The sequence below is a fragment of the Tachypleus tridentatus genome, unplaced genomic scaffold (assembly GCF_004210375.1).
Source record: "Tachypleus tridentatus isolate NWPU-2018 unplaced genomic scaffold, ASM421037v1 Hic_cluster_2, whole genome shotgun sequence".
In the NCBI taxonomy this organism is placed as follows: domain Eukaryota; kingdom Metazoa; phylum Arthropoda; class Merostomata; order Xiphosura; family Limulidae; genus Tachypleus; species Tachypleus tridentatus.
This window is the reverse complement of record NW_027467782.1, coordinates 52,393,200-52,410,375: the sequence shown is the minus strand read 5'-3', so window position 1 is coordinate 52,410,375 and position 17,176 is coordinate 52,393,200. Positions and strand designations below refer to the sequence as shown.

At 30.8% G+C, this 17,176-nt stretch overlaps 1 protein-coding gene across 1 annotated transcript; it reads right to left on the bottom strand.

Annotated features, from left to right (window-relative positions):
• Positions 1 to 5,635: 5,635 nt before the first annotated feature.
• Positions 5,636 to 11,728, bottom strand: LOC143242323 (coronin-1C-A-like). Its single transcript, XM_076485683.1, has 4 exons — positions 11,621 to 11,728; positions 10,495 to 10,614; positions 9,368 to 9,541; positions 5,636 to 5,707 (listed from the first exon to the last, which is right to left on the bottom strand). Exons 1-4 carry the CDS (start codon positions 11,726 to 11,728, stop codon positions 5,636 to 5,638), a joined length of 474 nt encoding a protein of 157 aa, XP_076341798.1.
• Positions 11,729 to 17,176: the final 5,448 nt, after the last annotated feature.

The window sequence follows — 17,176 nt, the reverse complement described above, 5'->3', positions numbered from 1 at the left end:
GAGCTAAAAATCTGTGTTAACTGTGTCTGTATGTTGAATAAATTACACAATAACTTTATAAAAATGCCTTACCAGTAACTTGGTGTGTAAAAGTAATGAACAGCACCTTTAAAATAATGAATTGTGTATTTTACTGAAAGAACGATTGGTGAACAGTTACACTGTATACAAAGTAACACTGACAAGAAAATACTTAGAAATTTGTCATATCTAGAAAGTAATTATATCTTTAAAACAGACTAAGAATTATGCTTCCCTTTAGGAAACATAACTTGATTTTGCAGACATCCTCTGTAGTATGGCTTTACATACATATTGGTTCCACCTCCAGGGGGCTTCAGTAAATATATCGGGAGCATTGGAGGTAAAAACTATATCCAATTAGTATCAGAAAATGGAAGTTGCAGTGCAGAAATATTCACCCATCCAAAGAGCAGTTCAAAACTGTTTACATTTCACCAACTAAAGTGATTTATGTATTTTGGAAACAATCGTCAATTCACTCAGCCAACACTCCACAACAGAGAACACCCTCTACTAAAGAAACTTAAACTTTACCTCACATAGAATTGAACATGTTATCTCACTTTTAAGTCAAAGAAACACAACAATGTGTGTATTATTAAACACACACACATTGGCTCCTCACATTACTAAAAAAATATCCTTGACATGTAGAGAAGGTCATGTGAAAACATATAAAGCATTTATCTCACTTTTATCAAAAGCATGCACTAAGCCAGTAGAATATACTTATCTTTACAACTGTACAACCTAAAAGGGTATTTGATCTGGAATATTACATATGATGAAAGATATATAATGTTATTAAAGTGTAAAGTGTAATGTTATTACAGTGTCAGTTCTGTAATTATACACAACTGTCGTTACTACTACAGTAGATACCTTGTATCAAACTACTTAAAGGATTCAGTGTCAGTTCTGTAATTATACACAACTGTCGTTACTACTACAGTAGATATATTGTATCAAACTACTTAAAGGATTCAGTGTCAGTTCTGTAATTATACACAGCTGTCGTTACTACTACAGTAGATATTTTGTATCAAACTACTTAAAGGATTCAGTGTCAGTTCTGTAATTATACAACAGCTGTCGTTACTACTACAGTAGATATATTGTATCAAACATAAAATACAGATGTAGTTGTGTCACTTGCTGCCTTTAGTGCACTCATAAGAAATTAAACAGTATTCTCTTGTTAATAATACTATTTTAACAAACACTGCTGCCATCTGGTTAATCCTTTTAACTTATCAACAATAAGGTGAAATAATACACTTATTACAGTTCATTCTGCTGTACTAACACTTGGTGAGAAAAGTAGAAAAGACATAAATGTGTTTTTATAACGTGGACTTTCATTGACTGAAATTCTAAGTTAGATACACATTAAATAACCAAGTTATTGTTAAGGCAGCTTAAACTACAGGTAGTTTTGCAGCAGTGCCCAATCATATGTTTGAACTCTAGGTAGTGTGTTTGTATGTGAATTAAGTTTTACTTTAGATGTTTTGCCATCATGGTATTATCTCATAATATACTAAGAGATAACTTCCAAGAAAGATCACGAATAGAGAATATACTGAAATAAAGAAAGTCCAAGACATGTATCTGAGGATCTGGTAAAAGTGTTAATACCCATACCAGCTGTCCCAAGATAGATCTTTACTTCATGTGGGTTTCACATTATCATGAAAGTCCAACACAGAACCCTGACAGATAGTATACTGAAAGAGACAAAGTCCAACACAGAACACTGACGGACAGTATACTGAAAGAGACAAAGTCCAACACAGAACACTGACGGACAGTATACTGAAAGAGACAAAGTCCAACACAGAACACTGACGGACAGTATACTGAAAGAGACAAAGTCCAACACTGAACACTGACGGACAGTATACTGAAAGAGACAAAGTCCAACACAAAACACTGACGGACAGTATACTGAAAGAGACCAAGTCCAACACAGAACACTAAGGAATGATTTCTATTACTTTTCATATCAGCTGCTGGTGTAAAGTCAGTTAATCAGTAATTGATTATTTGCTAAATAAGCAGTTTTACTTGTTTCATTGAATGTTCTTTCAAACTCGTTTATAGATTTTAGTTACTCCCTGCATTTTCTTTATTATTAGAACCTCTCATTACAAAACTAGATTTATCACCTTATCACCTTCAATAGCATAGACTACTTGCTTTATTATCCAATCACAAATTGTGTTATTATGAGATGTCATATAGTTAAGAATGGGATACACAAAACCAAAACTAACTTTCACCTCAACATAAGGTACACTCAAAAAGTTTTTGGATATTATGTTAATTAATGACCTCTTATAAAATATTAGCAAAGTTACATTCTGTAAGAAATATCTCATAAAACTGATTTGAAAACAAACATTTGTTGGGATGAACTTTGCTATACCAAACCTACTACTGATCATATTTTATTGTAGTAACTTACAGTAAGTTTGTTCTAGTTTTTATTACTCATGACATTAAAATGGATTATCGTAAGGACACATAAAACTTACACCAATTCCCAGTGATTAATGGTAATATAGTACTATTGAAACTCTGTAGTTAGGACATCATATTCTTATTAAATCACAAACTGAGTAAAATCAGTTCTTCAAAAGTAGATTGTACAAATTTCTGCTTAACCATAAATACAATCTAAAAGTGTCATACACTTGTTAAAAAAACAGGTAAAAAATGTACATACAGTTTGTACCTTATACTCTTATAAAAAAACAAGTAGAAATCTATGAATTTCATAAAACAAAACTTAAGAACTGAACACTGTGACAGGGCACTATCACATTATTTTGACTTTTTTTTTTAAATTCAAAACTGTCAGAAAAATTATAGAATATAAAACTGTACCATATCTTAAGCAGAAATATCAAAGATATGTTTTGAAGTTAAAATGAACTCAGTTTTTTACTGGCAAAAGTGGAATTAAGTATTGACTGAAGAAGAGATATGGTGGCAGAATGTACTTAACTCATCACCTCACATTTCACCATGATTCATAGCCACCTTCTCCAGCTGGACTTCTAATCTTCGTATCTGGACATCTTTAGCTGCCAGTTCCCTTTTCAAAGACTTAATTTCCTCCGTGCGATGTTTATATGCCTTCTTTAGCTGTTCCAGATTATCAAACATTAGGTTATCTGTGTGTCTTTCTTTGTAATGTATCCCATAGACAGATTTAAATGTTAAAATATTATAATCTCAACAAATTAAATATTCTACCAGTTACAGAAAAGGTTCAATTCTTCTGACACCATTTATTTATAATTTTACACCATAATGTGTGAAACATTTATAAAACTCTAAATAACATAAAATCCAGTTTAACAGGAGATATTTTCTACTTTATGTTTTGTACTGACTTCTATTTGAAGAGAAAACAGCAGAAGTTATTATGTCCTGTTGTTGTATGCGGTAAGTATGTGTTCATTAGAAAAATACTGTTTACAAACTCATAACATTAAGAGACTATAAAAGAAGCCCATAATTTAACGATATTTTGTTTAGATAGATAAAGTATTAAAAAAATTATGGAAAGAACTGTTATACATGCAGTGAAGGTTATGGAAAGAACTGTTATACATGCAGTGAAGGTACAGATGGATTCCAAAGTGGATCTTAGAATTATAAAAAAATAACACCATTAAATAAAAAGTACAATAATTTCTAAATCAGTATCATCCAGGAAACAAGCTAAAGTAAAAACTGTTTTATAAAAACCAAAATGATACAAATAAATTTTGTAATAAATAGAAATAATTGATGGATAGGCCATATATACTAATTTCACCATTTCAATACAGTATTAATATTAAATACATTTTTCCTACTGTAGATCATTTCCACAGTTTTGTTTAAATTAGTACACATCCCGAAACCATTCTTGTTTGTGTAAAACAGTTTTTCACCTCAGTTAACTAATTATTTACTTCAGATTATTTTATGACCTCTACAAGAATTTGACTTTCTTAGCAATAAAATATTATATGTTGCCAATTTTATCTCGTGACTTCTGTACCCCATTTGTTCCCAAACGTTCTTTAATAACAGACCCCATACACAGTTTTCAAATATTTCAGATAATCACCTGGTGGAAAAAAACCAACACACTGGTGGTGGTTAGAGAGTTAACTCCAAGAACAATGAATCAATATTTTGTTACAGTATAATATTTTTGCTTAGATTTAAAACTATTCACAGCTCTAAAGAGATGACCGCTAGGACCCTAGTTTAGGAAGTGCTGGTGTTTCAATTTAAGTTTATGTTCTTTGTAATATATTTCCTCAACCATAATGGTATCACTGTTATAATCAATAGGAATATTTCAAACTTATTAGGAAAATTTAAAATCAATCTCTCATCAGATACGTAACATCCTTACCACTGCTAATGTTTGTGGTCCATTAGGTTCAATCTCAAGGTCACTGTCACTGTCACTGTCATTCAGAGTAACATATGTGGCCACTGGATACTGACCACTGGATACAATATCACACACTGTCACCCATTATTTGTCTCTTGACCTTCAAGCCATGGTATTTGGTTTTCAGCAGACTCCAACACCTGGTTCTGATTAGTCCTGAAAGATATTAATCATACAAAAGTCAAAAGATCAGATTAATAATGTTACAAAATTCATGTTTAATAGATTAACCACTAATCATGGCTACTGCTGGTAAAGAAGGTCATGAATAATAGTGACGAAAGGTCATGATTAAGAGTTACAAAAGGTCGTGATTAAGAGTTGTGAAAGGTCACGATTAACAGTTATGAAAGATCATGATTAACAGGTATGAAAGGTCACAATTAACAGGTATGAAAGGTCACAATTAACAGTTATGAAAGGTCACGATTAACAGTTATGAAAGGTCATGATTAACAGTTATGAAAGGTCATGATTAACAGTTATGAAAGGTTGTGATTAATAGTTATGAAAGGTCGTGATTAATAGTTATGAAACGCCATAGCTAAATCTGTTATGCTACTTGTGTATAAGTTAATTTGAATACTTCAACTGATAATATAAGCTTTCTATTTGTCTAATCAATACAAGTATGCATTAGATCTTTAGTGTAAATTGAACATACAGAATTTGTACTGAGACCATATTTTTAGACACCTATTATTACATATGATGAGATAAATGAGGAAAACACTTAGGTGAAGTTGGAGAAAAGATTATTTGCAGTTACTGAGAAGAGAAAGAAGAAAAGATTTATTACAGCTCTTAAATTTGACAGGATTAATTATTCCAGCAGATAAATTAAAACAAAAAAATTCAGGTTTTATTATAACATTACTTTCAAATGGAGTAAACTGATTTTGATTTCTTCATTTAGAGAAAGACAAACCAATAAACACTGTGTATAAATACAGATTATTTTCATCACAATAACTTTCAAAACACCAGTTATTTAATAATGTGTTCATTATACAATATAATTGTAAAAGCTGCATACATATCCAAAAAATGCATTGTTGTTAATAACATTGATAAATTATGTTAGACATTTCTCGATAATCAACACGATTCTCTTTAGAAATGAAACGAAACTTTTTTTCGTTGTTTCGGTCAGCTGTCAACAAATACTGCTTCTCCAGGTTGTAACAAGACTGGCTTATTTGTTTGTGCTCCAGCCCCAGTCTATGAAAACACAAAAAACATCTGTTTCACACAACAACTTCTTACACACTATGCAAAACCTGTTACAACCTTTCTCAGGTTGTACATCTTACATTAACAATGTCAATCTAATATAATGTTTAACAGAATGTACATCTTAGATTAACAATGTCAATCTAGTACAATGTTTAACAGACTGTACATCTTATATTATCAATGTCAATCTAGTACAATGTTTAACAGACTGTACATCTTATATTATCAATGTCAATCTAGTATAATGTTTCACAGACTGTACATCTTACATTATCAATGTCAATCTAGTATAATGTTTAACAGACTGTACATCTTAGATTATCAATGTCAATCTAGTATAATGTTTAACAGACTGTACATCTTAGATTATCAATGTCAATCTAGTATAATGTTTAACAGACTGTACATCATATATTAACAATGTCAATCTAGTATAATGTTTAGCAGACTGTACATCTTATATTAACAATGTCAATCTAGTATAATGTTTAACAGACTGTACATCTTAGTCAATGTCAATCTAGTATAATGTTTAACAGACTGTACATCTTAGATTAACAATGTCAATCTGGTACAATGTTTAACAAACTGTACATCTTAGATTAAGAATGTCAATCTAGTATAATGTTTAACAGAATGTACATCTTATATTAACAATGTCAATCTAGTATAATGTTTAACAGACTGTACATCTTATATTATCAATGTCAATCTAGTATGTTTAACAGACTGTACATCTTATATTAACAATGTCAATCTAGTACAATGTTTAACAGACTGTACATCTTATATTATCAATGTCAATCTAGTACAATGCTTAACAGACTGTACATCTTACATTATCAATGTCAATCTATTACAATGTTTAACAGAACTGTACATCTTATATTATCAATGTCAATCTAGTACAATGTTTAACAGACTGTACATCTTATATTAACAATGTCAATCTAGTACAATGTTTAACAGAATGTACATCTTATATTAAGAATAACAACTATAACAAATACAATTAACCTATTAACTACTAAAGACTGTGATAAACTATATCAGTTAATTACAATGGTTCCCCAATGATTCATTTGTCACATTTTCTATAAACTAATGAACTTCACAATATATGTAAGGCCTGAAAATGAGTTTCTATTTAACACATGTCAATCTAATTGTATTTTAATCAGAGTGATTCAATACTATTTTTGTCACTAATACTTTTCTCAAAACAAGAACCTTTATTTTTGCCCAAAGGTCTGATTTCCAAATGTGGTACAAATACAACTGTTTGCTATTTGAAAGTTTATATTCATCGGAACCAGTTTATAAAAAAACCTTCAATGAATGAAAAGGAATCAGTAAGAAAAGCAGTCAGTCCCAAATCAGGTCCCATTCAAAAATGTCAGGTCAATGACTTCAGGGCCTATATAAAGTTTACACTGCCCAAATCAATCTATAATGCAACAAGTAGTTTGACCTTCATCCATCATTATAGATATAAAGAGGTTGCCATGACCTTTAAAGTCTGGTAGTATAAAGCAAAGATTTACCGACCTTTGTCATGAAATAGTTTATGTTGCCGTGGGTTGCAGGTCATCTCAGCCTCATCTGACTTCAAAGAAATTTTAAATTGAATCAAACAAAGTTAGTAATATTTGTAGAAGTGTAAACTGTATGTTACAATATACATGTAAAATTGGCTCGTTTGGGTTGAGAAAATATTTTCGCATACAAGAGCAAACAACATTTTGACCTTCTTGATCATCGTCAGATTCACAAAGAAAGAAAGAGGTAACTGACCAGAAGCTGACCATATGTTTGGAAGGGGTTGTGTAACTGAGTGTCGAATTTAGAGGGTGGTGTTAGATGTTTGAATATATAATTTTATATTATTTATTTTATTACATTTAATATAGGTATAAAGGTGTTCCTTTGTAAAACTATGCTCACCAGATAAAATTAACAATGAATTACACAAAATAAAACAATACTTCATCAACACCAATAAGTTTCCTCCACAAACTGTAGAAAACATTATACACATACCTAGACAGAAAGCAAAATCAACCAACAAAGTTTATATATCTCACGAATCAAAAATCACAAAACCATATACTGCTGCATACCATATATTCCCGACATCAGCAGACAAATAACCAACATTTGCCAAAACTAGTAACAAAATATGAAATTCAATTAATATCAAATTTATTCAAAACCAGGCACAAAACTGAGGTCTATACTATGTAAAACTACACTGACAAACACCACACACCAACATTGTTTACAAAATACAATGTGATAACTGCCACGACTTCTATATTGAAAAAAGTAGAAAATGTAAACCAGATTCAAAGAACATATAAAGTCACCTTCACACTTTTTGAATACTACAAGTCAAATAAACACAACATAACCATAGAAAACACTCAAATACTAAATAAAGAAACAAACATAAACTTATGCAAAATTAAAAAGCCTTACTTATACAACAACTTAAACCCAAAATAAACTGATACAAAGGAACACCTTTATACCTATATTAATATAATAAAATAAATAATATAAAATTATATATTCAAACATCTAACATTCCAACACTCAGTTACACAACCCCTTCCAAACATGTGGTCAGCTTCTGGTCAGTTACCTCTTTCTTTCTTTGTGAACCTGACAATGACCGAAGAAGGTCGAAATGTTGTTGTTCTTCTAACGTAAAATATTTTCTCAACCCAAACGAGCCAATTTTACATATATATTTCTCTACAAGTGGGTTTTCGTATGATATGATGTCAGTAAATACAACATTCACTATTTAATATTAAATTATCATCAACGTCAGTAAATACAACATTCACTATTTAATTAATTATCATCAACGTCAGTAAATACAACATTCACTATTTAATATTAAATTATCATCGTCCAGTAAATACAACATTCACTATTTAATATTAAATAATCACCAATGTCAGTAAATACACACATTCATTATTTAATATTAAATAATCACCAATGTCAGTAAATACAACATTCATTATTTAATATTAAATAATCACCAATGTCAGTAAATAACATTCATTATTTATATTAAATAATCACCAATGTCGTAAATACAACATTCATTATTTAATATTAAATAGTCACCGATGTCAATAAATACAGCATTCATTATTTAATATTAAATAGTCACCAATGTCAATAAATACAACATTCACTATTTAATATTAAATAATCACCAATGTCAGTAAATACATCATTCATTATTTGATATTAAATAATCACCAATGTCGTAAATACAACATTCATTATTTAATATTAAATAATCACCAATGTCAGTAAATACAACATTCACTCTTTAATATTAAATAATCACCAATATCAGTAAATACATCATTCATTATTTAATATTAAAGTAACTACCATAATTTATTACAAAAGTTTGAATATAAAGTAATGTAATTTGGCTTCACTGCATGTCCTTGGATTTCTCAGTTTAATTTAATAGTGCATTCAGTTGCAAGCCATAGAAAACAAAACACATTGAAAACATATATTTACAAGTTACCGAGCAGTAACGTAATTGATGATTCAGCTTTATTCTGTTTTCATGAAACTTAAACATAACAACATTAGTTTTTCAAAACAAACCTTTCTTGGAACAATCATGGAAACTGGTTCACATAATCCTTTTGTTGCATGTAACTTATAAAATCTGAACACTTCACACGCATCACATCGAGTCCTCTCTTGGGCATGAAGCCAAGGCCTCGCTGAGGAGAACCACTTAGGAATTGATGGAGGTAATGACACCAGGAGCTTCGTCTACAAGTTCATAATAACGAATATTCCCATCACCCTGCCCATCAAAATAAATGTATCAGTGATGCATGAAAACAGGATTACAAGTCACACCTTTCAAACTTCAATGTAAAACATTAACTATATATATCTAACATAAGCTTTATCTTGGCCTTCTAGTATCACTCATACACCATCAGCCAGCTCAGCTTGTACTACAGCAGCACTTTCTAAACATTATCATCCACATTCCGTTCATTAAATATGGTTTCTTGTGTGGCCCTGTCTTCTTTAAAATGATAGAAAACATGAGTTTAGTGACAAGACGTATATATATATGAATACATTATAACCTTATATGTCTTGTAGTAATTAGTTATCTTTATGATAAAACTATATTAAAATGTTTTATCTTGTATTATCAACTCTAACCTAGTCACTTGCAAGGTGATATGTATCCCAATTCATGGGGGTTCCCCACACTTTAGGAAAGGCTGTATTACATAATACCAAGTTAAGTACCAAGTACTACTGTAATTATTCAGTTTGTTTGTTTTCCTCTTCAAACTTTACTACAAACAAATACTTAAAATTTATATTATTTCTGCTGCAATGGGAAATGAAATATAAGAAACTAATTTAATTAAAGTTAATAAACATTCTCACCTTTCCTGCAAGATAAACAATCTTTGTGTCATGATCATAGTAGGGGAACAAGACTCCAGATGAAGAATCGATGTTTTCTATTCTCAACGGACTACTCAAGTTGAGCGTTTGATTACTTCATTAGTTAATACATAATACTTCTAATTAAAATATTTTTGAAAGCTTTAACATAACCTAAGTATTTTTAAATAATTCATATACCAACAATTTAGTTATCTTTGGTTCACATAGTATTTAAACACCAGTTTTACTTATTTTTCAAAACCTCAAAAAATTACATCAGCATTTCAATGTAAAAAGACAAGTTCCACCTGTGACCACACAGCCCACTGTCGATCACTAAACTTGGAAAATCCACTTGTAAAAACACGTCCAGTATCACCTAAGAACACAGCTTTGAATGCTTTGGACCCCTGGTGGCAAGGACCTTCCTAAAAGAATGACAAAACAAAAACTTTCACTCACTATTAAACAATTAATTATCTCTCTTATAACAACGATAATGTTGATCAGTTTTGTGGGAAAATGAAACATTAAAGGTTAGTTCACTCAATGTTTTTAAGCTGTGAGGGTATCAACTCTGTCTTTACATGTAACATACATCAACTCATAACACCAAAAATATCAACACTGTCTTTACATGGAACATACATCAACTCATAACACCAAAAATATCAACACTGTCTTTACATGTAACATACATCAACTCATAACACCAAAAATATCAACACTGTCTTTACATGTAACATACATCAACTCATAACACCAAAAATATCAACTCTGTCTTTACATGGAACATACATCAAGCCATAATGCCAAAAAACAAACTCTTAATTATGAGCAAGAAGAAACAAACCTTAAGGACAATCCCTATGAGGGTCCACAATTCTCAACCTCTTGTCCATGTGGTTGCCAGCAAGCTGCCATCATGGTTAAAAGACATAGAATATATTGAATCAGGATGGCAATCAATGGTTTTACGACATCTCCTTTTTAAACCAAATATGTTCAAAAAACAGAATCACATAGTTTATCAAATGTTTTTCATCCAAAATAAGAAGGACTGGAATTTATTAGTTATTCATAAGTGTAGTTTAAAGTCAAGTAAAACTAGAATCTTCTAGTATAATTGTTAGACAAGAGGACTCATTAGTTATACTGTTTAAGACATGTTTATGTGAAATACCCATATTACAAGTCACCAGGTGAAAATGATTTTACTTCTATTAAAACAAACCTTTAATGCACTGTGAGCTCAGAGTAAAAAACTTCATTACTACTAGTTAGTCATCAAATGATTTATACCGACCACGGAAAGAATTTATTCATTACTTAACTATAAAAGGAAATGTTTACTTCATAAGATAGTGATATGGCATTTCTAGCTTTTCCGTTTTTCTTTTTTTCTAACTTGTTAAAAATCTTTATTGTCCTTACCAAATTATCAAATCCAGCACTCAAGAGAATATTTTCAGCCGTTGGATGCCACTCAATATATCCCACCCTCCGACGATGGTGTTGTAGATCCATGATTGGTTTTGTCATGTTTGAACATCATCAGGCCTTCATCGGAGATATACCATAGTTTGAGCTACAAAATTAAGAGATTTCTGTTTTTAGTTTTTTACAGCCAACACAACAATGAGAAGTCTATGAAGTGAACAAAATAAATGGCACTAAGGGTGTTTTACATCAACTGTAACATCACTTATACACGCTTGTTTGCATAAACTTTTCTACACTGTTATATTACCATACAGGTGTAATTATTATACAAACTGCAAGAAAAGTGATTCATCTTCAGTGTCTGATGTAGCTCATGATAAACACTGGGAGATATGTTTCAGTTACTTCCGCGATGTATCCCAGTTTAACGTATGTGTTGTTAAACAGAAAAGGTTTTTTAAGTTAACCTAAGAAAAGTACCCCAATGACAAGAAAAGTTCAATTAATCTATAAATTTAAATTATTTCATGGACTCTTAAAAGGGTGAATAGGTTGTATTCTTCTTATTTTACTTGGAGCCAAAGCTTTTAGCTACTTTATCCTGCCCACTGCAAAAGCAATTGTTGAGCAACTAAAGAAGAACATACAGAAAATCTACATTTGTATTCTTAAAGTCATTTGAAATGAACATGATAGTTTGATCACTTCCTGACAATTTAGTATAGAATATTTGTTCCCATTAAAGGTGTATGATGAATTGTACCTGCATGAAAAGTTATTGAAGTGGGAGACAGTTCAATACCAGACAATACTCACAATACATATATAAAGAGATACATCTGTAAACTAGACAGAACATTTACCGCAGCAGTCATCAGAGCAAGACGCAATCACATTGTCATTAAAAGGATTCCATTTGATGTCTAATACTGGTCTCTCCTGTTACCTTCCCAGCATTGACCTCTGCGTCCAGTCTTCAATACAAAGATTTTTATGCAAACAGTTAATACATATAATCAGGAAAATTATTTGTTAAACAAACGAGTATTTCAGTTTGAAGCTGTAGCTAAATTTCATATAAAATCTGTTATTATTATTAATTGCTTATAAGTTCATTATAAAAGTTTTAAGGAACTGTAATGTAGAGAAACTCCACACCTTCCAATAGGGATAACAAGAAATGAACCACCTCCAGCTGATTCTGTTACTATAGCAACAAATTTAGGTTGACTGCACAAAAGTGACTGTCATGTGCATTTTTTGTGATCTTAATACACCTATAACAACTGTCCTTTTCGCTGGATCTCCAAAGACGTGGTCGAAACTTTGCTACTGACTCCTCGAAATGTCATCTGAATTTGTCAACAAATAAAAGTAACCACGTTAAGAACTTCAGCTACCTCTAATTTTAGAATCAATAACTGTCAGTACACTGTTATTAACTGTGCACTACAAACCATAACGATGTTACTTGCCAAACTTCCCACACTAAGTATCTATCAATTGTATTTGGTAAACCTTTCATACAAAGCTTATGGTGGTTTAACCACTTAACTCATCTGGAACATATACATATATATGAAATGTGTTGTAATTTGGTTTTATTAAAGAACAACAAAACAAGCATACCAATGATCCATACCTGCTACTTGAAATATACTTTAAAAATACACATCAAGTGGAAAGAGCACAGATGTAATATTATAAGAAGTTTTGATGTGATAATTAGTGGATATTATATATGGTTATTAGTGGCTGAATATATGGTTATAAGTGACCTGGATTTTATATGGTTATAAGTGACTGACCATATATGGTTATAAGTGACTGATGATATATGGTTATTAGTGGGATGAATATATGGTTATAAGTGACTGATGATATATGGTTATAATTAACTGATGATAAATGGTTATAAGTAACTGATGATATATGGTTATAATTAACTGATGATATATGGTTATAAGTAACTGATGATATATTATAATTAACTGATGATATATGGTTATAAGTAACTGATGATATATGGTTATTAATGATATACAGTTATTAGTGGCTAATGATATACAGTTATTAATGATATATGCTAATTAATGGCTGATAATACAATTTTATACATATAGTTTGTTCCAAGTCAAAATATAAAACACTACTCTAACTCTCCTACTATTTTTTCCTTAATATATTTATGTGAGACTGGCATATGAAGGTTATGACTGATAGACAGTGTATCCCTACTACAATGTGGGTCTTCAGTCACCCCAGAACCTAAGAACATTTTACATTCCACATCATAACTTGTACCCTGGGACCCTTTGAATTAGTGCAGTGTTGTTTTAATTTGTTTTGGTTACAAACCAATGTAATTAGTGAGAGATTTCAATTTGCTGTTTTAATGTAATCCTTCCTTTCGATTTTGTTTCAATTTATTAACTCTTGAATATTAATATTATCTTTAAATATACATATTTATATATCGTGTAGTGGTTGGTAAAAATACCAAATATATATATATATGTTACAAGCTGATAATAAAGAACAATTACTACATCATTACTACTTTATTAATGCAACACAACAAAACTAGTAGAACTAGTATTACTATATATACTATATATATATATATATATTTTCTTATATTCAAATCTTATCAACACTAGCTGACGACACAAGAAAATGGTATGAAGTTATACATACATCTTGTACCGACTGTATGAAGTTATACATACATCTTGTATGACTTGTATGGCTTATACATACATCTTATATGTCTGTATGAAGTTACACACATCTTGTATGACTGTATGAAGTTATACATACATCTTGTATGACTGTATGAAGTTATACATACATCTTGTATGTCTGGTATGAAGTTATGCATACATCTTGTATGTCTGTATGAAGTTACACACATATGACTGTATGAAGTTATACATACATTGTATGACTGTATGAAGTTATACATACATCTTGTATGTCTGGTATGGTTATGCATACATCTTTATGACTGTAATGAAGTTATACATACATCTTGTATGTCTGTATGAAGTTACACAGATCAATGTCTGTATGGTTAAGATACACATCTTGTATGTCTGGTATGTTATACACACATCTTGTATGTCTATATGTAGTTACACACATCTTGTATGTGTCTGTTGAAGTTATACATACATCAGTATGTCTGGTATGAAGTTATACACACATCTTGTATGTTCATATAGTTACACATCTCTTGTATGTCTGTATGAAGTTATACATACATCTTGTATGTCTGTAGAAGTTATACATACATCTTGTATAAATCTGTGGTGTTCAGTAATAAACTTAAGCTTCAACACCAAACATGTACATCTTACAAATTGTATGTTTGGTAAGAAATGTAAATCCTCAACATTACAGAACTACTTCAACATTCCTAGTTACAAACCAAAATATTATTTATTCTCTTATATCCAGCAGGTCAAACATTTTGCTCTCATTTATACAACTAAGTTAGTGACCTAACTTGTTAATCGGTCCAATGCTGTTAATGCATCCCACAAACCAATGTTCTAATGTTGTTCACACAAATGATCTACCTTGGTCACATATTCAACCAAACAGAAAACTGTCCTTATGTGGTTTTGTTGACCAACACAGCAAATGTTCTAACACAATTGGTGTGCAAGAGGTAGCACATTCAGAAAATGTTAGTTTATTTTACAATAAATGTATATTTAGATATATTTTAAAAATCTCTACCTGAATCCCACTTTTCTCTCCCATCTTCAATTGAAATCAACCAATCAAAGCTGTTAAAACAAAACAAAATAGAAGCATCCATATAAGCAAACAATAAACATGCAGTTTCTGGTAGTAGCATGTAGGTATGTTTTGTTTAGCTTACTGTTTAATATTGAAAATATGGTTCACATTCCAGGGCCAAACAGTACATTTAGTAAGATAAAATAAAAACATTCATCAAAAAATTTTAAAGCATAAGATTTCAAAACTGAAACTAACAATTGAACAGAACAAACATAGTTTTAAGGATGTTTCAGCTTAAACTAAACTCAATTGAAATGGTTACGATAAATTTCACTAGAAAATTATTTCCTTTCTTTTCCAACATTGAAACTGAATTTAACTTCACCTTATAAAACAAAACATCTTCTATGCTATATTAGTTAATAGGTCCTTTGTTGAGTAGAAGCTGGACATTTTGTTTTACAGGTCAAAGAACAGTATTTATAAATTTATTATAAGTGGAAAAACAGTGAAGTGTGATACTACAAGAACAAGGGGCCCTGCATGGTTAGTGGGTTAGGTGTTCTGACTCATAACCCTGACGATTGAGGGTTCGAACCCTGTTACACCAAACATACCCTTTCAGCTGTGAGGGCATTATAATGTGACAGTAAACCACAATTCATTTAAAAAGAGTAGCCCAAGAGTTGGTGCTGGGTGATGATGACTAGCTGTTTTTCATCTGGTCTTATGCTGCTAAATTAGGGAACGCCAGCAGATAGCCCCAGCTTCTTTGTGGTCTTATGCTGCTAAATTAGGGACTGCTAGTGCAGATAGCCCTTGTGTAGCTTGGTAGGATGGCTGCAGATAGCCCCTTGTGTATTGTGTAGGACTGCTAGTGCAGATAGCCCTGTGTAGCTCAGGTAGGGATGGCTAGTGCAGATAGCCCTTGTGTAGTTTCTTGGTGTATTTTGGCTAGTGCAGATAGCCCTTGTGTAGCTTTGTGGTCTTATGCTGCTAAATTAGGGATCTGCTAGTGCAGATAGTCTTGTGTAGCTTTGCAAGGCAAATTATAAAACAAACTAAACCAAACAAACAGGGTTTTATTATTTAATTTTGTAATACATATTAGAACGCTAAACAATCTTGTCTCTAGAAATAAATGAAATTGTAGTGTCAAATTTAGTTGTTAACTATTAGTCCAATGTTACTCATTCAGTCATTACTATATAATTTACATTACACGGAAATGTTAACCATTAGTCCAATATTATCATTCAGTCATTACTATATAATTTACATTACACAAGGAAATGTTAACCATTAGTCCAATGTTATCATTCAGTCATTACTATATAATTTACATTACACAAGGAAATGTTAACCATTAGTCCAATGTTATCATTCAGTCATTACTATAATTTACATTACACAAGGAAATGTTAATTATTAGTCCAATGTTATCATTCAGTTACTATGTAATTTACACACACAAGGAAATGTTAACCATTAGTCCGTTAATATTCAGTCATTACTATATAAATTATGTTAAATAATAAAATGTTAACCATTAGTCCAATGTCATCATTCAGTCATTACTATATAATTTATGTTACACAATAAAAAATGTTAACCATTAGTCCAATGTCATCATTCAGTCATTACTATATAATTTGTTACACACAAAATGTTAACCATTAGTCCAATGTCATCATTCATTCATTACTATATAATTTACATTATACAAGGAAATGTTAACCATTAGTCCAATGTCATCATTCAGTCATTACTATAATTTGTTACACAATAAAATGTTAA